At 37.9% G+C, this 25582-nt stretch overlaps 1 protein-coding gene across 1 annotated transcript; it reads left to right on the top strand.

Moving 5' to 3' along the window:
* The first annotated feature begins 103 nt into the window (after positions 1 to 103).
* On the top strand, positions 104 to 25426 carry LOC134823764 (uncharacterized protein F21D5.5-like). The gene is made up of 13 exons (XM_063835318.1): positions 104 to 186; positions 519 to 644; positions 11057 to 11155; positions 14886 to 15203; positions 15975 to 16084; positions 16540 to 16644; positions 16752 to 16842; positions 17038 to 17109; positions 17258 to 17386; positions 23803 to 23915; positions 24227 to 24420; positions 24742 to 24828; positions 25058 to 25426. Exons 1-13 carry the CDS (start codon positions 111 to 113, stop codon positions 25236 to 25238), a joined length of 1701 nt encoding a protein of 566 aa, XP_063691388.1. The 5' UTR covers positions 104 to 110; the 3' UTR covers positions 25239 to 25426.
* Positions 25427 to 25582: the final 156 nt, after the last annotated feature.

Here is a 25582-nt window from a genome sequence, read left to right as displayed (position 1 = left end):
CTGCATCGTATAGATTTGTACGGCCCGAATGAACAGCAATTGTATACTCAAAACTTCAAGCTTACATAAATTGCAGCTCATCGACTTGAGATATCACAGGTGACAAGAAAATGAAATGGTATGTGTCCAGTTCTGACGATCTTCACAATGATATAGAACTGCCTCCTAACGAAGTGGTAGCGTTAGGTAAATATTAAATTATACAACATAATAATATTTGGTACAAGAGAAACGCCATTTTCTGACGTGAGGAGAGTTAGGACTCCTCCAACTACATACATTAAATCAATTCCTTCTGTAACGTCCTCAATAAATGTAATAGATTTGTAGTGTTGTGATTAGTTTAAAACTATCAATATTATAGAAATAAAATTTTAAGTAATCTTAATTAAACGGTTTATCGCTATTTCATATAATTACGATAAACTGCAAATAAAAACATATGCTCCCAATATTGCGGGGAATATAGCGATATCATTTAAATATACAAATATAACACAATAGCTAACATTTATCAGGTAGAACTACTGATACGGGTATATCAGATAAGAGTGTGTCTAAACTGCACACATTACTCAAATACCAACCTTCCAAACAAATCGTTCTGTGCAAGCAACTGGGAAAACATCCAGCTGTTATCAACGGTTAGTGAGGTTTATACGTTCGTGAATTTAAGGTTTACTCAACCGGCTTTATCGATTGTTTTTAATAAAAGTGAAACGTATTTAAATATAAACAATGTAAAATATTAATGTGACCAATTTAGAAGATGAGAGCTCATATTATGATTGAATCCTAACATTTAAGATAACAAATAAAGAAATAAATTAACAAGTTTTGTCAGTTTACATTAAACAATAATAGTAATACAAGGTACAGTAAACAATATTTTCAATTCGATTAAAATCAACTATTTGAACATTCCATCTGCATTACTGCATATGGTCAAGTTCGGAGACAACCTGTACATAAAATCAGTCACTAATTACACTCATCTCACTGCCATAAACGGTAAAATTAATTATAATTCCTCTGACAGTCCAAGGGGTACAGGCTCTTCAGATATTATACTCCTAACCTTTCTATAATGATATCTGGGTTCAAAATTTAAATAACTCAACCTTGGTGGAGACAGTGGCCACCTGAAAATTACAAAAATAAATGAACTGTAAATCACTTATGAAAAAAATATTTACTCCAAATTTCACAATTTAACGTTACGTAAGACAGGTGGGTACTCAAAAAGTGCCGGTTGAGCAGGTTTGTCTGCTCAACACAGGTGGAGCAGTTCACTGACTACATGAGCTAATATAAGTGACTAGAACTAACCCTCTCATGCTTTTTAATTGCTCCAAAGTCCTAATATTTAATATTATGGGTTATACCAATCATATTTCATAGAATAGGATCCTCAGAATCGGCTCAACCGAGGTGGAGACAGCATAACATGCAGTTCAAAATCTGTTATTCTGTAGTTTAGGAGCTGTAGAGTGACTGTGGCAGTCCATTTGCAATACCAATGATTCTAAATCATCTACCAACTCATATTACAAGGCATCCTTGCTGAAAAGTACACTCAACATAGGTGGAGACTCAAATTTGGCAAATTTGGGCGTAAATTTGACCTCAGAAGTCAAGGTTCTCCACCGCAGTTGAGTGGTTGATGGCTAGTTTGATGAGTTGTATACATGCTAAAGTGTCACCCAATGTTATTTCTTCCAGAAATCAACTGCGAAAGCTCAACTCAACCCGGTGGGGCCAGTTTTAATGCATTTTTTAATGTTTTAATGTTTAATCAACAATTTCTCCACCTTGTTGAATACCTTTTCACAACTTTTCATTTGCTAGAACACTTTGCTTTAAGACAGAAGGGGTAACAGTTTTATGATCCCCTACAGTAGCAGTTAACAGAGCAGATTAGAATTAGTGATAAAACCAATGAATTTAGGCATGTTTGACAGGCTTTTTACTGTTTCTTAATGAAAGATCTCCACCCTGTTGAGCGTCAATGGAAAAAACAATATTTAACGGGAAGTAGAAAAGGCCGAGACGCAACTCTCTAGCTAACCTAGAACTCTCTAAACCTTTCTCCACCCCCGATTGAGCAGCTTTGAAAAGTGCATTTAATTTCTCCACCTCGGTTGAGCACTTAAATAAAATATTGACAAAACCATCAGATTGCAAATTTGATGTAGTTTGTGTTACCAATAACGTTTTCCACCTTAATCAAAAGTTTCTTCAACCAGAGCCAGTCTCCACCTTAAATCTCCACCTTTTAAGGGTTTGTTTAATACCACCTGTATCTGCTCAACCGTTCAACCTTTTAATTTTTTTTTTACTCAGAAAAAGTCCTGAAAAATGTCTTGTCAGCCATATAATCAGGGAGTTTCATTCTGTGTTGAGCTGGCTCCACCACACACTTCTAAAAAAGTAAAAAATGTACAGGTTGTCTCCGAACTTGACCATATAAGGTCATTATCTTTAAATGATTAATCTTATGATTATTAATTAAGCAGTGATACACTGATAGTTTAATGTATAATACCTAGGTACCTATGAACTGTCAGTTATGAATCTGTTCACAGAAAATTGTCTTTTATTGAATTATTGCAGGCATGGTCTCGTACCTTTTTTCCACCGTCATGTTACTCAACCTGATCTGCGACCATCGCATTTCTTGATTCTTTTATCTCCCTCTCCTCTGTTTCTTACGGATGTTATTTCCTTACCGTTCATTGGTCCTTTTCCTTTTTCTAGATTAGCACGTTCGAGCTTTGGAGCAACTGAAGATCACCCCTTTAATTGAGTGTACTCTCAGGGAATGCTCTTTGTTCTGGAGACATCCACCATCGCTGTTGGAGGGTCAGCTCTGATGTCAGCTGTCCCTAGCCCCACAGAGCAGACAGAGGGTTTCCTCAGTGAGAGACTGTGTGAGGGAGTACTCTTCAAACTGTCCTGATTGGTCGGGAAGGTGGAGACAGTCGCACAGGAGCGGGTGGAGTTGTTGTTGTTCATCGCGTTCCTGTTTGCTAACACCACGTTGTTTGTTGTATCCGTGTGGCTGTGTGCGTTGTAGGTCATTACCGGTTGTTTCTTGAAGATGTTAAGAGCCTCTGCTCTGAACCTGCGCATGCGCAGCACGTAAATCAAGGGGTTCACCAGGGAGTTGAGGGCCACTGTGATGATGTAGGTCAGCAACCAGATGTACTTCGCCAGGAACACGTTCTGGATGTCTTTTTGCTTACCGTACACCGTTACAATGAACCTGACATAGTTGAGAAAAACGGGCAGGTTGAAGATGATGTAGACGGTGGTGACTATGATGATGGTCACAGTTGCTTTCTTCTTCATCTTGGTGACGGCGGAGGAGCTCCGGGAGACTCTTACCGAGAACAGGATGACGACAGTGGAGGTGATGCAGCTGACTGCGATGGGGATTATGGGGAATGCTAGCTGGAGTGTGGAGAACACTTCGTTTGACACCTGAACAGAAGGTGTGAGGTTAGGGATGGTTAATTATATCTGGTTAATAACATGCTAAAGGAAAAATTAATATTATGTCAGTATTACAATGGTATAATTTAACTAGCTGAGTCAATATATAATGCAAATAATCTTCTACAACTATTGATATGTTGAATTTTTAAGAAGAGTTGCTGCTTATAATTAGCTTGGTTACTAACCCGGTACTGGGTATGGGCGATGTTGTTCCAGCAGTAGCCAGCAGCTTCATGGTACTGGTAACTACTGTATCCTAGGAAGACGCCCATCAGCTGTCTTGTCATGAGGAACAACATGTAACCCGCTATCAACCCCACTACAATCTGAGTGTTTTGCTGTGTTAGAGATTGGAATGTGTGATTAATTAAAGATAAACAACTTTAGTGATGATTTGTACTATACATATATAATTGAGTCTATTTGGAAACATTTTGTTTTATGAAATTGTATTTCTGGTGACGAAGCGAGTTGTGGCTATGAAACAAACAGTTAAAATATCGATCGACTCACTTTTTTCCTGATGTAAACAAGGGGCTTGAGAAGAGCGAAAGTGCGAAGAAAGGAAAGGGCAAAGACAAGGAATACTGAGTAGTAAGGGATCAACTCCCAGGTAAAACCCCAGAAGGAACAGAAGTACTTGCTGGAGAACATCATACTGTTCCTGTATCCTGCTAAGGATAATCCTGAAAGAGAACAGTGTTCCAACTTTCAAAAGAGGTTGAGAATCAACTATGTTTTAAGTCTAATCCTCCAATGGTAGGATAATGAATTAATAGAGGATCGCACTTACCGACAGGGAAGACAAGGATACAGGTGAGGATGTCAACAGAGGAGATGACAATGTAGATACAAGTGGGAATATCCCTGGTCTTTCTCAGGAAATAGTAGAGGGAGATACTGTTTGATGGGATTCCCACCATGCAACACAGGAAACATATTACAGCGAACGTCAGATCTGTGTAATCCATTGCTAGTGAGAGGGTCTAGTAATCACGAGAGGGGATTATTGTTTAAAAGTTACAAGTAACTACTATATTATATACTGGGTGTTTCAAAACGTCTTGCTTGGATTCATTTTTTAAATAACTTTGTATCCATTTGTTTGTTTAAACTTGATTGTAAAATTCTATCAGACAAATGGATACAAAGTTATTGACAAAGTAAATCCTAAAAAGACTTTTTAAACACACTGTAATTAATGCCAGAACCAGAAAGGTTATTCAAAAAAGTTTGCATAGATCTAGTCAAGTTATACCGGACCAATTTAATTTCAAATTTGAAATAAAAATGACGAACATTGCTCCGCGAGAGGATTTTGAAGTAGCATTGTAATTGACGAAGATTGTCTTTGATAAAATATGCCGAACTGAATGCAATATGATAAATTGTAATGCTACTCCCTTCAAACTAACAAAATTGAACATAACATGGATCAACAAATTCAACATCAAGTACATAGTGACGACACGGCATGGCTGGAAGAGGATTGTAAAGGAAAGTGAATATTTTTTGGTTTCACTGAAGTACCGGACTTAATTCTACTGTTGGTGAACTTAGCAAGCTTTCCGTCCTTACAAAACGACGTGAAGATATACTTATGTCAGTACTCAGTATTTGTGGTACTTCACCGCTGATGTTAAGATTTGATTAATCAGTGTTCTGTGCCCCATAAGAATGATTAAAGGTGAATAAACACGACTTTACACGGTTAGAAAATATTGTTACGATAATATAATAACAATACGTATGTACGTTATAAAAATGCAACTTGGCAAATCAATGTATGCCGTCAAAATCAAATAATAAATATAAGTAAGTTTAGCCGATAAAAGACCATGAAAAATTACAGAACTGGCATGCAGTGGATCACCGCCAAAAAACAACTCAACTTAATATAATACATTTTATATTATTCTGGCAGGCATACGATATAGACATATTCACGATAGAATACTTTTATAATTACAAATTGTAAGGAAAACTGTGAGTAAAGAAGTGGGCATTGCCATTGGTGGAAGATCCGTCGGCTTCCAATGATAAAGCGGTAGAAAAAGTTATAAAGCTGATAAAATAAGACTAAAAATGAAATCTGATTATAATTATAGCCCCGTTAAACTTGGAATACTTTATCGTCGTCTGATAGTTGTTTTAATAAGCATATTATATATTATATATATTAAAATATTATATATATTATATATAAATTATATTATATATAATAAGCTATTTGGGGGGGGGGGGGCCAATGGCATAAATGGAGAAAATGGAGAATTACTCATAGGTTTTTCCATTTTCTCCATAGAAATAGTCTCCATTTTATGCCATTTTATGCCATTTTATGCCATTGAAAACCTGAAAAATTTAGAATTTCGAGAAAAATTATTTTAAAAAAAGATATTTTCGGCCAATAATGAACAGAGTATCATGAAACATGGAGAAAAGTGGTTTTCAGAAAAACTTTGAAAAATGTTGACTTAGAAAATGTTCGGTCCGAGTCATTTACGATACGTACCTCCCGTATCGAGAGCTCCCGATTCCGAGCTCGTGTTGCAAAGGGGAGGCCTGCCTTCCGAGATCGCATTACCTCGAGTCCAAAATTGTGTATCGAGGGGAAGGTGATCTGGACTTCGAAAAACCGAAAAAATATTTGCGGCAAATAATGAACAGGGTAGCATGAAACGTGGAGAAAAGCGGTTTTCAGAAAAAATTTGAAAAATGCTGACTTAGAAAATGTTCGGTCCGAGTCATTTTCGATACGTACCTCCCGTATCGAGAGCTCCCGATTCCGAGCTCGTGTTGCAAAGGGGAGGCCTGCCTTCCGAGATCGCATTACCTCGAGTCCAAAATTGTGTATCGAGGGGAAGGTGTGGACTTCGAAAAACCGAAAAAATATTTTCGGAAAATAATGAACAGAGTAGCATGAAACGTGGAGAAAAGCGGTTTTCAGAAAAAATTTTGACCGAAAAAATATTTTCGGCTTAAAATGAACAAGGTAGCATGAAACGTGGAGAAAAGTGTTTTTCAGAAAAACTTTGAAAAATTTTGACTTAGAAATTACAATTTTGGACTCGAGGCTTCCCCCTGGTAATGCGATCTCGGAAGGCAGGCCTCCCCTTTGCAACACAAGCTCGGAATCGGGAGCTCTCGATACGAGAGGTACGTATCGAGAATGACTCGGGCCGAAAATTTGTTAAGTCAAAATTTTTCAAAGTTTTTCTAAAAACCACTTTTCTCCACGTTTCATGCTACCCTCTTCATTATAAGCCGAAAATATCTTTTTGGTTTTTCGGTTTATCGAAGTCTGCACCTACCCCTCGATACACAAATTTGGACTCGAGGCTTCCCCCTGGTAATGCGATCTCGGAAGGCAGGCCTCCCCTTTGCAGTGCGAGCTTGTTTCGACTGTCGAGGATGTAGGTCTCACTTCTCAGTGCCTATTACTCTCCCCTATTACTCACTCCTGCTGTACCCTGTAGAAATAACTTTACACTAGGCTTGAGTAATTATGAGTTTGCCTGAAGTGTGCCTCTACTAACCTAGTATAAGCATCTAGTAGCCTACTATGAGCTTTCATAAGCTTGTTACGCCCCTAGTAAGCGTAAATAAACATGTTAGCATATCCAATTTAGGTGTTAAATGGTGTTAAAGATGAAATTTCGAAGACAAAATTCATGGCATAAAATGGAGAAAATGGAGAATTACTCATGGGTTTTTCCATTTTCTCCATAGAAAAAGTCTCCATTTTATGCCATTTTATGCCATTTTATGCCATTTTATGCCATTGGCCCCCCCCCCCCCCCCCCCGCTATTTGATTTAGACAACTAACTATTTGATTTAGACAACTAACTATAAACGGCTTAGTGGCTCAGTTGGTTAATCCGCCTGGCATTGCTTGAGGTACCAGGTTCGATTCCCAACTCTGTCACTAGCCGTGGGGTGAGCGTCGTCGACGCTCAGCTAAGGATCCTGACTGGTCTATGCAGCCCCCCGGTCCACTCAGCCAAATACTCGAGAAATCGGGTGTGAGGGTTAAATGAGGAGCTGCTCATTGCAGCAAAGTCTCGGGCGAAGAAAGTATGGTACACACTACCTTAACCGTCACTGGCCTAATGTATAATTGAATCCTTCGGCTTCCTGTAATTGCCTGGTTACACACTTGTGTAACAATGTGGCTGTTGGAATGTCCGAAGTAAAATAAGTGTTGAGATTTTAAAAAAGTCTAAATCTAGTATAGACTAGTTTCTTTATTTGTAAAATATCTGAACGACCACTTAACCTGTTACTCACTGGAACAATAGTGCGGCGTTTAATTCTGAAAATTATATTTAAATCTATGCTTACGTCGAAAACATAATATTGGAATTTAAGTGAAGTGCTGTGAATTTAGAACACAATAATATAATTATGACATAGAAACTATTGCGACAATCCTATTGACTATTTTATAGCTGCATTAAATAGAAGACGTAGACAAAGGAACTATTGTGGAAAAGGAAGACTTTGACCTCATTATTAGTAATTTGTAATTCAAACGTGACTCCAACCAAACTAAGCATATCAGCGGCATAAACAGCTAAACATGCTTTGAGCTACGATTCTATTATGTTCCTGTGCTATTTTTTCGTTCAATATGCGATGAAAGTTTCAATTTAAACCATATTATCAGATGGTATTGCACGTGTTTGGCCGCGTTTCATACTTTCATCCCTTCGCGTGGAGGAAAAGCCACGTGGACTAGGAATTATTCTGGCTAAGCCCTAGCCCCTAAGGCACAACATGATAATATGGGGCAGTAATGAATCTTACCATTTTGAAAATGTTTCAGCAATATTTATGGATTAAGGAAACATGAGACGACCGAATATAGACAAAATATATCGAACTATTTCACAAACAACCATTTCAGAGGTTGCCCTCTCAAAACGAGATGCGTTATCTTTGGAAGCCCATTAGACCTTTCTTGCTAATTATAATTATAGATTTGTAGTATTGTTAAAGATCCAATCTTAAAATCACTGTTAATGGGAAGGCTACGACCAAGTTTTTGGCATCAGGAACAGCCTTTCTATTCAATCGACCACAACTTGTGGTCCACAAGCAACATATATTCACGGATACAGCAAAAGACGAGATGGTGTAGCAAAGTGGAGACTAATGTATCCAATTAAACCAAGACATATAAACCCTAGACTCCGCAACACCCATCAAATACTGTATAAAATATAACGAACCTAACATCTGGTGATACTGATCTCCACCACCGCGGCATATCCCCGGAGATACGCAAACTTCCACAATCACGTACCAGACCACCTTCAAGTGAGCAAGTATAATGATGGCTGTGGTTGATGAGAGGGTTTATATTTAACGAAAGATCAGCTACTACCGGATGCTGGTTTTGGCGTTGCACCCTGACTGAATATAAATGCTGGTAAAAAAAGAGGAGTTGGAATCATGACAAATACTGTACAACAAGGGACTGCCAGTTGGTTGGAATCATGACTAGAAATGCACAACTAGGGACTGGCATGCCAGTAGGTTGGTTGGAATCATGACTAGAACTGCACAACAAGGGACTGGCTGTTGGTTGGAATCATGACTAGAACTGCACAACAAGGGACTGGCAGTTGGTTGGAATCATGACTAGAACTGCACAACAAGGGACTGGCAGTTGGTTGGAATCATGACTAGAACTGCACAACAAGGGACTGGCAGTTGGTTGGAATCATGACTAGAACTGCACAACAAGGGACTGGCAGTTGGTTGGAATCATGACTAGAACTGCACAACAAGGGACTGGCAGTTGGTTGGAATCATGACAAGAACTGCACAACAAGGGACTGGCAGTTGGTTGGAATCATGACAAGAACTGTACAACAAGGGCCAGTTGGTTTTGTGCAGAGCATGTTGTTTCTCCGCAGATCAGAGCATGTTCCCGTCCCTGGAACGGATCATGACTAACAAGCTTGGTGGGGGTGTGTAACAGGTCCCCCTATAATTGACGTTTAGTGTACCGACCGGTGTTGAAGTGCACGTAGTTTTTATAAGTGAGACTAAGTCTTTCCCAAATCGGTTATTTGGCGATACTTTACTAACGAGTATAGAAAGATAAGTCTGGATATTATCCGTGTTGTGTGTGTATCCTTGCAAACATGTATGAATATTGTCTACTGTAGACAATAGATATTGTTGAACAAATAAGAGGGCAGTCGGTGGTGACGATTTAATTAAATTCTTTCTTTTCCGTCAACACAGCCGAGAAGAGCTAAAGCACAGTATCTATAATGTGGTAATATTAACAAAACATCTATAAATGATAGCTATCAAATTAGCAGTCATCTTAATCGATATTAGCACACAGGATATAAAGGGACATTAACAAGAAATAAGAATTAGTGAAGAGTGAGAAGAACTAGATAGGAAGATGTGGCATCAATAATCTGAATCATACATGTATTTAGGAAACTTAGTGATAAACAAACGAAATAAAACTATGATATTTGATAAATATGACCAAAAGTAAGTAAAAGATGAATTAATGTCAATTTACAAAACCTGTAGTGCTCCATCCTCCTTTTTTGCAGAGCTTTTATTTGTTTATTGAATACGTCCTTAAAATGATGGAACCTTTGACTTAAATCCCGATATTATAACTAATCCAAAGCTACTTAAACTAAACTAATATCCTGATACCAGTTTTAACCAAAATTATGGTATCAAGCACTAAACGGGAGAGGGAGGAGGGGGACTACCAGACTACCAGACTGTCACGTAGAGTAATGACTCACTTATCTTTTTGCTATTAAGATATTGTTCTTGTTAAGTTGATCTGGCTACTAGTTATAGTCCGGCCCCATGATACAGAACCTTACCCTTTCTCGGACTGTCCGCGGGATATTAAAGGCTGTTTAGCAACCCTAACCATTGGTTACCATGGCATTTACCTCCCTTATATCAGATATTGTCCTGAGTCTTGATACATATCTTCATATTTAGAAAAAAGGATGAGAGGCACGAGTTACTGAACTAATCGATACTAAATGGACTAATGATAAGAGAAGCATCGAGTAGTGCACGTGCTGATGACTAGTGCACGTGCTGATGACTAGTGCACGTGCTGATGACTAGTGCACGTGCTGATGACTAGTGCACGTGCAGATGCGCGGAGCACGTGGGGTGGTTGCAATAGTGACGTGACCGGAGCGCGGTCTTATTAAATAGTTATGTCTTGGACACCACTCACTGATCCACTCACTAGTATCATACACTTTAATATATTCCCTTATATCTAATGAAATAATAAGAACATGGCAGATTTAATACAAAAACTGATGATTACGGGTTGTGATAGTATCTATTATATTCCTATCAAGAATTTTATTATTTCTTCTGTTATACAGTAATTGTGATCAATGGCATCGAATCCCATTGGTTATCAGATACATTGCTTTTTGGAGAGAGGTAGAGGCTGGACCTGGTTGGCCGCGCCCACAACAGGATAACATAAAGATGCTTTGCCTACCTCTGTATTTGTTAATAGTGTAATAACTTCAGGCGAAGAGATAGCTAAAGATATGAAAGTGAGGATTGGACTAACATCAGTGATAGAGTTGCTTCCTGGAAGATACAGATACACTATTCAAGCTAACAAAGGTTCGTCTCAATGTGTAAGAAATTATTTTTAAGTTTTATTTAAATAAAATTTAATAACTTAATAGAATATAATGTCTATTCCATTCTATTACCTGGGAAAAACAGATTTTTGCTAAAAAAGGTTCGTCTTATCGATCAGTTATGCTTAATAATATTATGTAATGTATTAGAATTAGTAAATTATACAGCGTGACCATGGTTAAGTAGACCTAGAAGCCTCAAGACGACCTGTACTGTACAAACTGCAAGAACATTAAAGCAATATAACAAAACAACGCTGGATCAACACGCTGCTCGCCACTAGAGACTTTGCAAAATTCTTTGGAGACGATGTTACGTGATCTATGTTAAAGATAACACGAAAATAATCGCGGAAAGTGTGCTTTTGAAATCTGATTGAAAACGTAGCAAAGCCAAGAATACTGGTAAAAAATAAGCTAATGGGTTTTAGAATGGGTTTTTTGATTGATATAAAGTACCATTTTCCAGTCGGTTAGTACTCACTGTAAAAGAATGGTGTGATACAGATCCAATCTTTTTTAAAGAAGACTGGCACTATTAAAATATACGGACTATAATAGTAAATTAGCTCTGATCTGCAAATTTCCTTAGTCGGCCCTCTTTCATCTGTCATTTAACTGAGAGTCGGTAAAAAGTAAAGTAAGTTATAGCCGTAATTATCTTAAAGGTAAATGAATAATATTATGCTTTATAATAGAAAGAAACAATTTAACTCGAAGTGGCAGTGAAAATGGTTACTACATCATAATGATATTTTGGTAAAACGACAATGCGACTGTTTAATAATTGTATATTTTGCACTGCGACGCTAACTTTTGATCTTCCCGCGCTGGTTCATTTTCGCAGCTGCGGCGGTGGTTAGTGGAATCGTTTATAAATATATTGTCTATAAATAGTATCACGGCCTATTCTTAGGAAGTAAAAGATTTAAAAATTGTAACGGTAATTACTTAAAAGTTCTTATAATGGCCTTTGATCAACCGACACTTTTGCTTCGGCCTCAGGAGAGCATACGTCTTCGTCAACTACAACTCACTTTGTTCAGCTCCATATAATTTTTAAGGACATCGTACTATTATGGACATTTTGATATGCAAAAAAGGGAAAAGAAGACAAATACTGATTCAAGTTCAGTAGTCAACACAAGAGGGCGGTATTAAATTTGAATTATTCAACAGCAGCGGTAAATCCAAAATTTCGGTGTACAAATTATACAATCATGTCGGCTGCATTCATACACAATCTTGAACATTAAATATTACAAAATATAATAAATGCAGATGGTAATAATACGGAGTACGGACCTCACGTTATGGCTCATTGGTTATCGTAGAGCTGTGATTTTGAAATCATCCGCCGATATAATAATAATATACACCTGTTCGGCGTTCAAAATTAAAATCTGTCAGCTCAGGCCCACATTTCCATATGGTTAGCCAGTTAGTGGTTCAGAGCCTACATTTAAATTTCTATGAATCGTCTAGTACTAGAAAGATTCTAAAATACCCAAACGCGTAATATATTATTATTAAAGCGCCTCTTCGATCAGAACATGTAATTATTATCAAGTGTGAAAATAGATACAAGTTGGCACGAAGGAGTTTCGATACAAAGATGTTCGCTTGACATTGAGAGGAAACAATATGAAGATTAAAATGTGGCGGCAGTCGGCACGTTGATGTGTCACTATTAGCTCTTTAATAACTGGTCACAAGGTCGAAGGTTATTTCACGCTCAATAACACAGAGATTTCGAGTGAAATCATGACGTCATAAAACCTCAACCTGCTCGAACGAAGGCAATAACTTTAAACAGCTTTTTAATTTAGACTACGCCTACTTTTAACTGCTTAAATTTATATCGTACTTTAAACTGCTCACATCCAGACGAGGGCTAGACCAAATGGCGAGGGTTAGATCAATAAAGTACAGACGATACTGAACCCTTCCCTAGACGTTAATGACTCTTGATGTGTTAAATATTATAAGACCGATTGCACTGCTGTACCTCCAGGACCTATCTTAGATCCTTTATGGGTATTTCACAGGTGGACACTAGACAAAAACGTCTGATAGGCATTTGTTTTTAGTCTAGAATAATTACTCGCCAATAATTTTACAACCGTTAAAGATAGGACAATGGCTCTACCTACTGTTTGTTTTATCAGCTCAGAAGACCCTAAAAATGATAAATATCATAAAATATAATAAAATTTTTGGGGCCGAGAGAAGTATGCAATTTAAATGATTAAAAGTCCTGATAAAAAGGCCCAGCTATGAATAGTTGGATGACAATAATTAATGCTCTACACATGGTGTCATGAGTCAATGAAATATTATATTGTACCATGATCAGTGATTGGGTTGTCACAGTTCATCAGCCATTCTTACCAGGTACTTACAGCTTATTGAAGACTAATTAAATTCACTTGGAGTGCGTTATCATATGAAATGAAATGAAAACCAGCATTTATACCTCGCCCCTGTCGACAATCCACACCATTGAAGAGACAGATTGAAGAGACAGATTTACAAGAACAGCTCTAAGAAACATGGCTCACCAATAACCTTTAAAGAAACATTAATTAATAATCGATGACTTTAATCTTTGTGCTTTTATGAGTTGTCTTCAGAAAGCTTGAACGATGGAACTTTGAGATCAAAGGTATAATATAAATAGAATTTAAATGAAATTCCATTGACGCACATGTGCTACACTGTGGTAGTGGTACACTGTGCCCCGTAACGAGCCGTAAATGATTCAGATTGGAACAAACCCGCACGCTGAAAACTAAACGGTCGGAGTAATATCACCATGACCATCACTAATAGCTGTTGTAACACTTTCACTCTTGTTTACTCCAGCTGGTACAGGATAGATTGGGCTGTTTCAGGACCATTTCAGTGGGTTGAGTCAAACAATAAATACAGTTTCCTTATTTCACATAGCCAAAAGTCAAAGGTAACAGCAATCATTTAATAAAAGGCCTGAAACAGTCGTCTTTAAGTGTAACCATTGTTTGTGTTATCACGCACTGCCCGCTGAGGGGTGACTAAATAAATCAAACTTTTAACAAATATAAACTCGCCATGAAAGCTTGTAAATGGTTAAAATCTGGTTAGAATCTAGCTGAATGCTAAACGTTAAGTTATAATCTCCTCCATTTAAAACTCCATCCTTAGCCACATCTTTTATACAAGACAAATCATCCTTTTTGATGATTTCAAATCCGACTTGACGGCGTTAAACCTCTAAAATTCTAAACAATGAGCGGTAACAAGGATGAATCAAAAGAACGGAATTGTTAGCCGCAACTCACGGGTCAGCAGCGTTCTTAATAAAACACCTGCTCAACCGCAGCAATAGCATAATATCATGATCTCACTAGATTTCTGGATTAGATTTAACTGGTCATTAAATATTTAACCACCTTGAATTTGTGAGTTACATTTATAAGTAATCTAGGTGATGAATTCAAAATGCTGTGTTGATATAATTGTATTCATGGTGAAGATAAGGTAATTATATCGTGCTCAATTTCATTTGTCATGCTATCATTTTTGCTGACCTCTAGTAAGTTTGTGAAGCAACATTCTCAAAGCGGGTAATATCTTTATTATAACAGTTAATAATATATTTATATTGAAAACATAATAACTAACCCATTATCAAATATTAATAACTCAATAACTAAACCCCTTCACTTCAGGATCAAAACGTCGGTTATCAGACGACAGCGAGACCGCACCCCTCAAAAAGCACCAGACAGCACTTAGCTCTGGCAAACAAAAAGCACCGAACCATAAACCAGTCTTAAACAGCATGTCGCGCGACACAAGCAGCGTCTCAAGTCGTGACAGCAGCGTCTCGACTGGCAGCATTGTGAGTCACGTCTCGAGGGAACTAAGTGCCTTTCTCCTGGACAAGCTACAGTGTAGGCCAACTGACGAAACATCAGGTGGTAACAAGGGTAACACCTCCTGGATCATTACTAAAGACTTACTTGTGAGAAATTCGGCGTCCGAGGGTTAGATTATAATATAGCGATTTGTTACTCTGCCAAATATATAATTTCTTTAGCCCCGTCTATGTACTGTTTTATTAATGAGTAAGGAACTATTGCTTACACCTGTGTTTAGTGTTCTATGTTGTAGAGCATTAATGAGTAATTATAACACTGCAATGAACAATGTTGCGATCAAATATTTAAGCAATTCGATTTATTTTGTAGACGTGTTGGTCACTTTAATGGACGACAAGTTTAATCTGCATTTAATTTGCACCTCGAAACTTTAAATGTGCTTTAATTGTTGCATTATTCTGAAGCTAGATCTCTTAATAAGTTCCCTATCTGTTGACGAAAGTAGTTGAGATTTAGTTGTCATCACTACAGTGCAACCTCTCAATCAGTCGTCTGTTGTGACGAATGAGGTAGCTGCTATCCGGATATAATAATATCTAAATGTTGATCTTGTAAGATACGATAGATCTCTTGTAAGATATAAGATACGTGCTATCCAGCTATACTAGGTTGTAACGATTTTCTGTGATATTAATTTACTCTTTAAGTTCAAGATATCAACAATAATCATTAGTCTTCATCCCACTTTACTAACCCCGAACCCGAAAGGAAAATACAAAGTGATCTTATTCTCTGTAATATTTGACATGGTAATTAACACTGATCTACCTACCCTGTCTAACTCTGCTTATTTATTTTATCACTTCTCAGTTATTGTCACATATAAAACTGGATTAGTACAAACGCTAGGATCTTATCACAATTTCAACACATCAGGACGTAGCAAGATAGCAGCATTTGATTTCGATCACACAATCGTGACCACCAAGTCGGGGAATGTGTTTCCCAGAGATCCTGACGATTGGGATATCATGTGGCCAGGCAAGGTCAGATCAACAAAATTTCATTCCTTAGCTAGCATTAATTAACATTATGCATTATGAGCTGGTCCTAATAAGTCACTTTGATTGTTATAACAATTAAAGCATCTGGTCGCGGACTACTGATAATAATATAATGCAATGTAATAGTATCAATTTTATGAATTTAGGCCACGTAATTAGATTATATCTGACGGTTATTGATAATAAAACTATAAAACTATTATTATTCGGTATGTGATGGACTATGCATATGGATGAGTGCTTCCAATTATTTGTTTATAAATCCTATTGATGTTTTCTTTCGAAAAGGTCAACCTCACATCGTATGATATCAAGGTCACCTAATGATTATTTATAAGATGTATTATCATATTAGATTTTATCGATACTTTCTTAGGAAAAAAGGTAGTAGTCAAGGAAAGTAACATACATTACTGTTAACCGTGATTAATAACCAGGTTAAAGGCAAACTAAAACAATTGCATGAAGACGGATACAAACTGCTGATAATCTCCAACCAGAACGGTATCGAAGCTAAGAAAGTCACCATCCAGCAATTCCAGGTGAGACATTTCAAAAACCCAAGGTGAAATATGAGTCTTGTTAAATTGTGGTTCTATTAATGAACCTTTAAAAAGTTATTAAGTTACTAAACGATTTGACACCTCAGGCTAAGATAGAGAGTGCGATTAGTAAACTAGGAGCACCAGTGCAAGTGCTGGCTGCTCCCCGTAGTACTGCAACACGTAAACCTGCCCCAGGTACTTCCAGCTTATTTACTGTAAAACCACTGTAAAACCACGGTGATGTGATTTGTTAGAATTCCCGAAACTGATCTTAATGAAATTTTGAAAATTGGATATTAAGCTTCTATTTATATGGGGAATATTTCATGTATTCAAAGGAATATTTGAAATCGCTCGACTCAGCAGCAAGTTAACCAGTAAACATTTCAGGAATGTGGATTGCGTTTGAACAGCTGTATAACGACGGTGTAGCTGTAGATTACACCGACTCCTTTTACGTTGGTCAGTAAGTTAGCCCTAAAACTCCAGTCAACGTTATTTTTACCATAAAAATATAATTTTATGCGTTCCTCTTCGGTATTAATCGGTGGAGGGAAAGTTTGGTAAATAACCAGTTCTTCAACTGAAAACATCACAACTAAAATAACAGGGGATGCAGCGGGTAGAACTGCAGGGTGGGACCCTAGCAACAAGAAAAGGAAAGATTTCTCCTCTTCCGATCGGGAATTTGCGCACAACATTGGAGTATCTTTCCACACTCCTGAAGCTTTCTTCCTAGGTTTGTGTTTCTATATCTTACTAACATTTTACTTACTAGCAAACGAGAGAATGTTACTGCACGTGATAGTTCTTATCTGGAAAATAAACAATCTACAAAATATAATCAATTATTCCACTTGGTATAAAACATCCAGAACGAGATAAGATTAAAAAATAAATTGAGAGAAGGCCTGATATTAGTGGCAAAGGGAGTTCTTAGCAGTTGTTATTAGGAAAACCAATAATCAGTGAAGAGCTCAGGGGCTACAAAACAACCAGCTCAGCCCTCTCATCATCATCTGCTTTGTTTGCAGCAAACATGAATATAATGATCTAAAACAATGGGATGCCCAGGGTACCAGGAACCCGTATCTCACTACGTGTCACGTGACCCTGTATCGGCGTATCACGTGACCCCGTAATCACGGGGCCCGGATAACGGATATCGGAAACAGTGATCATGATACGACGGCACTGAGTTGTTGTTGTATCCAGGTAATATCTTCCAGTAAATTGGGCGCTGTTACTCGTTTCAGAAAACGGCACTGAGCAGTGCTAATAGGGGATTGTCATGGACACGTAATAGATCAATGAGAGGGTTGCCCGGATTGTCGGGTTGTTTTCAGTAGAGTCACCTCTTACACTAGTCCTCTTACGTGAGTGGGCGGGGGAGGGGTGGGAAGATCAGGGGTGGGAACTGGATTTCAGTCGGGGAACATTAACGGTGAGACGAAGTCCGCTTGCGATGAATTGTTACCATCGAACTTCGAGGAGGAAAGGAAGACTAAGTAGGCGGCCAGTTTATATCATTAAATAGCGACCAAAAGGAAGTTTTGAGACTTTTTTAAGAAAAAGTTTGATAATTTTGCCGAATTTCTTCAAAAACACAAAGAGTCTTCCCGTATAATCGAGTGAAATTAGCACTGCTGGGGTCTTTCTCAATTCTGCGAGTTACAAATTGGCAACAAGTCATGCTGGTTTGGATTGTTGTGTTCAGAGTTGAATGGAGTCAAACTGTCGACAAACCAGACCCCCAGGAGACATGTCAGAGCTTTCTTAAAATATCCGGCTTATCATTGTTACAATCGAGCTGCAGCAATTCTTGTAAATAGGTAGAGCATATAGTTAGATACATAAAATTGGATCATGTAAAATTGTGGCAAGTTTAAAGGTGAAAAGTTTGTACTGGGCAAGCTGGTCTTGGAATTTCTTGAGTCACAGGGTCGAAGCGTGGTAACCAAGACCAACAAGCTGAGAAGTTTGTCTGATAAATTATGATATTGTTGCGTAATGCGTTGCAATGAAAATCGCCAATATAGCGAGAACACACCATTTGAAATCCTGATATCTGGATATTATCCGGTTGGAAGAGACAAGGACAAGTGAAACAAGGAAGTTAGGAGTAAGGGCAAATTTTCGGCGTCAACGCCATCTTCAGGCTAAAATTGTTATAAATGTTAGTATATAATAAATGCTTCTATACTAGTTAAAATGCTAAATTAAAATTACACACACTGAATACAGGTTACATCAAATGGTATTGTACATTACATTGAAAATAGTGATGTACACACGTTTTACACTCTGTCCAAGTACATAATATCTACTGAACAGCAGGGTCGTGTGCTATTTGTTTAAATTTGTCTTTGAATATGTTGTAAAAGAAATCCCTTAAGCTTCTCGCACTCTTCTTTGTTATTGATACTAGGTTTAAATAAATTAATGTAGTAAGCTTCTGTCACTTTACGTTTAAGGCCACAGGGGGGGGTCGAGGCCTGAAAAAATGCAAAAAAACATTATGCTTTGAATCAATATATATTTTTGTGGTGGATACTTTGCCACCACTCATTTGTCTGTAGCTATTTTACTTTTTTTTATAAATGAGGTTAACCAATTCTCATTTAACCTCATTTTTTTGATAAATCGATAATGGAGGGCAGAAATATTGATGCCATTACAACTGAAAACTACGATAAGCTTTGTTTTTATTGTTTTTGTGTTATTTCAGCAGTTAAACTTTGAAAAATATACAAATAAAGGCAAAATTCTCAAAAATCACATAACATAAAAAACAGTTTTTTGCCTCTCCTGAAAACCTCGAATTTTTTACTTCAAAATCTATCTTCTCCTAGAGTTTTTATCCATTTCACCTCAAATTTGGAACTTATGTTCCTGACATAAATTTAAAAGTTTGTTATGTAACGATTGTTGTAATTTTGCTCCTAACTCTTTTTATGAGGTTAACCATTTAAAATTTTGTAACCCGCACTCATGGTTAACCTCATATCTCAGCTTTGGAGTAAGATATCATAAATCGTTACATAACAAAAACTCAAAATACCTTGAAGAACATTGTTGCCAAGTTACAAGGTTCTAAGTCATAAACTGAAAAAGAAGATAGATTTTGAACACGATTTCATTTAAAGTTTTCATTTACAATAGAATTACAGGTAAACCTCAAAATTCAACGCGCGATATCTTCAAATAGGAAACTTTGTTTTCGGTAAGGACAAAAGCATTTGAAAATTTAGATCGAGCTCTACAACATATCTCAAAATCTCAAAATCGACCTCGGACCCCCCCCTGTGGCCTTAATGGTGCTATATAAGTTAATTTCTAAAATATCGAAGGAAATATCTGGTTCTATGTTATCGTGAAACTCTGAATAATGAGCAGCCAACGCATTATCAGGATAGGTTAAAGGCCTGTTGACTGCTCTTCGATGCTCTGAAAATCTATCGTGTGCTGTTCTACTCGTTTCCCCTATATATAGCTCTTGACATAATTTACACGTAACTTTGTATATGACACATTTTGGTTTCTCGGACAGTGCCCGGCTATTGCCCAAATAAGAGGTCAATATTTCCGGGACTACTACCTCTCTGTCAATGACATATTCGACAACCAACACATCTCCACCATTGTCAACTTTACAAACCACACTAAACGCTTAGTGGTGCCAGAGGAGTTGGACCAGACAGGTGTAACATAGCGACTATTTTAACGCCGTCTTATTTCGCCTCTCTCTTCCACACTCAACCACCACTTAAGCGTTTATCCATGACACACCCCACAACACTTACCATCATCCTTGATTACACATCTTGATTCCACTGGCATCCTCCCACAGGACTGCCATACCCCAGAGGTAGGCAAAGCATTCATATGCTATCCTCTCGTGGGCCAACCAGGCCCAGCCTCTCTAAAAAAAAATAAAAAATAAAATTTTGGTTTGCAGTCGTGATTTGTTGTGATGAGTGGACATATGATACAGTTTGGTATGGTGCAGTGTGGTTTGTCGTGTGGTCGTGATGAACATAAGATCTCTGAGAGTTTCTTACCTGGTGTGAATATGAATTTGACCGGTAAGTTGTGTGAGAGGGCAAATTGAGTGACTTCTTTGGAAAATGGCTCGTTGATGAATGGTAGAGTGCATGTTACGTGGTCGGTATCTTGTATGTTTGATGATGAAGGGTTTTGACGTGTTGTAGGTGAGAGAGGGTGAAGTCGTCCTGTTTTGTTTATACGTCGTGGGTCTTGGTAACCGTTGTTGACCAACAAGTTGTCTACTATCTTCATGGACTCTTCTTCATACTCTGGTGTTGATGAGCAAAAAGCAGCCGTTTTGTAGAAGTTCTTGATGGTTGCTACTTTAGTTCCCTCATTGTGGTGGCTGTTGGCGTGCAGTGTGATATTCTTTTTCTGCTTCTTTCTGTAGAATTTTTGGTGTAGTGTTCCCTGTTCGTCGATCTTTATCTGGGTGTCGAGGAATGGGGTGAAATCCTGACGGCTTTCCGGATAGTCAATTTCCCATTTGAGCAACTGGTCTGGGTCCTCGTTTGAGATGGACTCCACTATCCTCAGAGCTTCTTCCTTGGAGCTGGCTAGACTCCCGGCATCATCCACGTATCTCCGGTAGAATGAGACGTGTAAATCAGTGTAAATCGATCTTCTCTCGAACATATATACTCGTACTATCGCTCCTATTGGTGATGGTTGGCACCCCATGAAGAGACCAATTTTCTGGAGGTAGAGTCTTGAGTGATATGTAAAGTATGAGTTGGTGAAGACGAATTCAAGGATCTTGTGGATGTGCGTGAGTGTTAGACCCCAGGTGTCGAGGTCTTCCCAATGTTCTTCGGTGAGTGTAATGAGGTCTTGAATGCAGCCACTGATGTTGATGTTTGTGTACAGTGCTGTGACGTCAGCTGTGAAGAATGAGAGACCTGAGAGTTGTTGATGTGACATGTTTTGAAGCTCTTCTAGGTGAGTGTGTATATTGCTCAGGTGAGATGGAACATGATTAAGCAGAGGAGATAGAATAGATTTAACAATCCAAGCAAGCTTCTCAGAAGGGGAATTTATACAAGACACAATTGGACGTATTTTACAATTAGAAATAATATCTACATCTGAAACTAAGACATTACAATCAAATTTATGAGTTTTCTGTATTAAATAAATAGTCGGTAGTTGGGTATTATGTGATTTAAATAAGTCTACTGTTTTGCTGTCATAATTACACATCCTACTTATCTCTGTCCATAACACATTACTCTCAGTCTCTAGTCTCTCAGTAACCCTGTTGATGAGGCGGCTGTAGGAGACTTCTGAGGGGTTTGCTATTGGTTGGATCCGATTTTGTCGCGTGGTGGTAGGTGCAACGTAGGTGTACGCTTCTTGCGAGGTCATGTCTGACAGATGTTTCTGCGTAGTCTGCTGTTGTACTCCACTGCTCATAATCACAAACTCACCCCCCTTGTCGCTTCTCGAGAAGTGGAGTTCTTCTTTTCTTGCAATCAAGGATTTGAGTCCCTCCCGTTGTTTTGCTGTTAGGTTAGAGGGTACTTTACTGTGTTCTAATCTGGTGTTAGTGATGTAACACAGTTGGCGGAGGTGATGTTCCATGGCGAGGTTGGTGGTGGGTGGAGCACCAGCAAACGGTCGTTGAAATGGCACGTTTTTCGACTTAATAAATGCGAAGCTGGTCGGGCATGTATCATCTGGGATCTCATCTGAAAAACAGGTTTTCCAGCGGAGCCGGTAGGCGGTCTGAGCAAGGCTGATCTGCACATCTTTCTTGAGGCGTTCATCTACTCGGGGTGCTAGGGCGAACTTGGGGCCTAAGCTGAGGACGTTAGTCTCATTCTCGTTGAGGACAACGCCTACCGCAGATACTTTGCTGCTAGGTGGCTCGATGGTAGAGGTGGAGTCGTGTGACACATTAGACTGATAGGTGTGGGTGGGAGTACTGAGAGCATTAAACTTATGAATCAATCTCTGTTTAGATGACTCCTTAACATCGTGGTTGTTATCACTAAACATTTGACATATTTCATAAAACTCTGGTCTCCCAGACAGTCTACATTTTAACAAATAAATGTTTTGTTTACAATTATCGATCTTATAATATAAGTCATCAATGCACTGATTCAGTGAGTGGGTATATAATTTATTTACATAATAATTTAAAAAGTTAGGTAGTTTCACAGGAAAAAGAATATTAATGTTAAGATGAACTGAGTTCGAAATAAATTTAGGAATTAAATGGCAATGTTTACAATGTTTTAGAAAATTCAGTTTTTGTTCGTAGGATTTTAGGTGTTCACCGAAGGATATAAGATCTTTTGCGGAACTGAAGGTTTCCCGGTCGAGGTTAAGAAATATCAAATAACGGAGTAGTTCGCTGTTTATTAGTCTCATGATTGAAATACTGATATCTGGATATTATCCGGTTGGAAGAGACAAGGACAAGTGAAACAAGGAAGTTAGGAGTAAGGGCAAATTTTCGGCGTCAACGCCATCTTCTTCTTTAGCCTGAAGATGGCGTTGACGCCGAAAATTTGCCCTTACTCCTAACTTCCTTGTTTCACTTGTCCTTGTCTCTTCCAACCGGATAATATCCAGATATCAGTATTTCAATCATGAGACTAATAAACAGCGAACTACTCCGTTATTTGACCATTTGAAATCGTACAGTTTAAATGAGCCATCGAACTAATATTGCTTTTTTTGAAAGCTGTACTTAAAAATATTTTTTAAAGATTCGTTGAATTCACGATCTACCTTAGTTCCGAAAAATTTGGGCAGCCCTCTTATCTATAACTTCCAAATTTCCGCATTACATTTTTTCTCCTTATATCTGTAGTTAAATGATCTTGTGTTCAATTCCATTAGAGGGAAAATTACCATGTTTCTAGAAATTGAATGCCCAGATTTTTTGTCGCCAAATCCTAATTTTTCGCCCAAGTTTTTGGTACCGAAATCAATTGAGCCCAAAGATCTGGCACACCATATTTTGTGAACTAAGCTAACTTTCGAAATATTCATAAATATTCTTATCAAACCAAACAGCTATCACTTAAGTATAACTCTCTTTCCCACACACTTTTATCCAAGATATTCACCCTAAAAAGCTAAATCTTGATTTTACAGGGCACAAGGAATCTACACAGTGGAATTGGAAATCGTTCAATATGTCGAGTTACATTGCGGAGAAGCTACCTCTTGTTCAAGGGGACAAAAAACTTATATCTGCGCATCAAGAGGTTTAATTTCTTCTATTTAGCGAAATACCGTAAATTATAGTTCGATTGAACTTAAATTTTCATATTTTTTTTACTTCTCTCTCTCTTCATGGAGCGAATACCTAATTACTGATTTTTATTTTCGGCTGTGATCAGAATAAATGTCTGAGGTGATGCAATTAATAATTTTTACTTAGATTGAATAGCTACTATTCGAAAAACACTTTTAAGTACGTTTTTTAATCGAATTTGCAATAATTCAATAATGAATAATTGATGACTATACATTTTTGTTTGTTTACGGAAGCATACTAATTTTCTCTCAATTGCAGATGATAATAATGGTGGGATATCCTGGTAGTGGCAAATCTAGTTTCTGTAAACGTCATCTCAATTCCTACGAGCGAGTAAATCTAGACGAACTGAAGAGCTACAGCAAATGTGTTGCGGTGATAGAAAGAAGTTTGTTGGGAAGTGAAAGTGTTGTTGTCGACAACACTTGTCCAGATGCTGCTTCCAGAAAAAGGTAGGACCAGTACTCAGCAGATTGTTTGGTAATGTTGGTATTAAAACTCAATCCTGACTCAATGATCGCTAATAAATGGTCTGGTTAAATAGTGTGCCACTTTTTCGGTCACTATTTTCAGTTTAACTTATGGAACACGCATTGTGTAAAAATGAAACGCGCACATGTTACGTACGCGCCATATATGGCGCGCGCACCGGACCACGCTAGAGTTGCACTGGCTACCGGCTAGCCGACGTGGTTCGTAGACATGATTGATGATAGAATGCAAATATCGATCTATTACTGTGTTTACAGCTGATCAAGCATTTTACATCTCAGATACATAGAGTTAGCTGAGAAGCACAAAATTCCTGTACGCTGTTTTGTCATGAACACAACTCTGGAACACGCTAAGCACAACAACAGGTTAATACTGGTTTCTGTTGCGTGGAGATTCGAGACTGAATAAAAACTACGCTCAACCTCAATAATTATTACAGTTTAGCCTCAGCAAAATTTAATTATAAAGAATGGAATATTTTGGGGAATTGTGGTGTGACATATTTTATCAACATGACATAATTAAAAGAAACTGTGCAATATTGACCATCTGGTAACGCTGCGCACATTCTATTCACCGTTTTTCATTACACAGGTTCAGAAGAATAGCGGAGTCCGGTGCTCAAGTACCCGGAATAGCGTTCAACACTTTCAAATCAAGATACAAGGCTCCCTGTGTGACTGAGGGACTCTCTGATGTGCTGTTTGTTAATATCACACCTCAGTTTAAGGAGAAACATTTAGAGGAACTGTGCTGTATGTTCCAGGGGGGATGAGGAATTTAGGTTATGTAATTGGGGTTGATAAGAGCCCGACTATTTCCAAGATCTGATTTTCATTGGCATGAGCTGTCTTGAATTAGTACATGTGAATTGTGACACAGTTCTTGGTGATTAAGGCATGTTTTATGAATGTACCTTACTTTAATTTTGTATTATCATTTGATTTTCTATCTTGCTTTTACGGGTCATATTTTTTAATAGCAGCTTTGGTATCTTAAATCTAAGATATTTTGATATATGAGCATTGTGCATGATATTTACACATTTTTAAATATATTCGACTATTATTTTGTTTTTATTCGATTGCATTTCATACTGTTAAGGATCCTAAGGTAATA

The sequence above is a fragment of the Bolinopsis microptera genome, chromosome 11, assembly GCF_026151205.1.
Source record: "Bolinopsis microptera isolate Bmic1 chromosome 11, MBARI_Bmic_1.0, whole genome shotgun sequence".
In the NCBI taxonomy this organism is placed as follows: domain Eukaryota; kingdom Metazoa; phylum Ctenophora; class Tentaculata; order Lobata; family Bolinopsidae; genus Bolinopsis; species Bolinopsis microptera.
The sequence above is the reverse complement of the archived record's forward strand: the minus strand, read 5'-3'. Positions and strand labels throughout refer to the sequence as shown.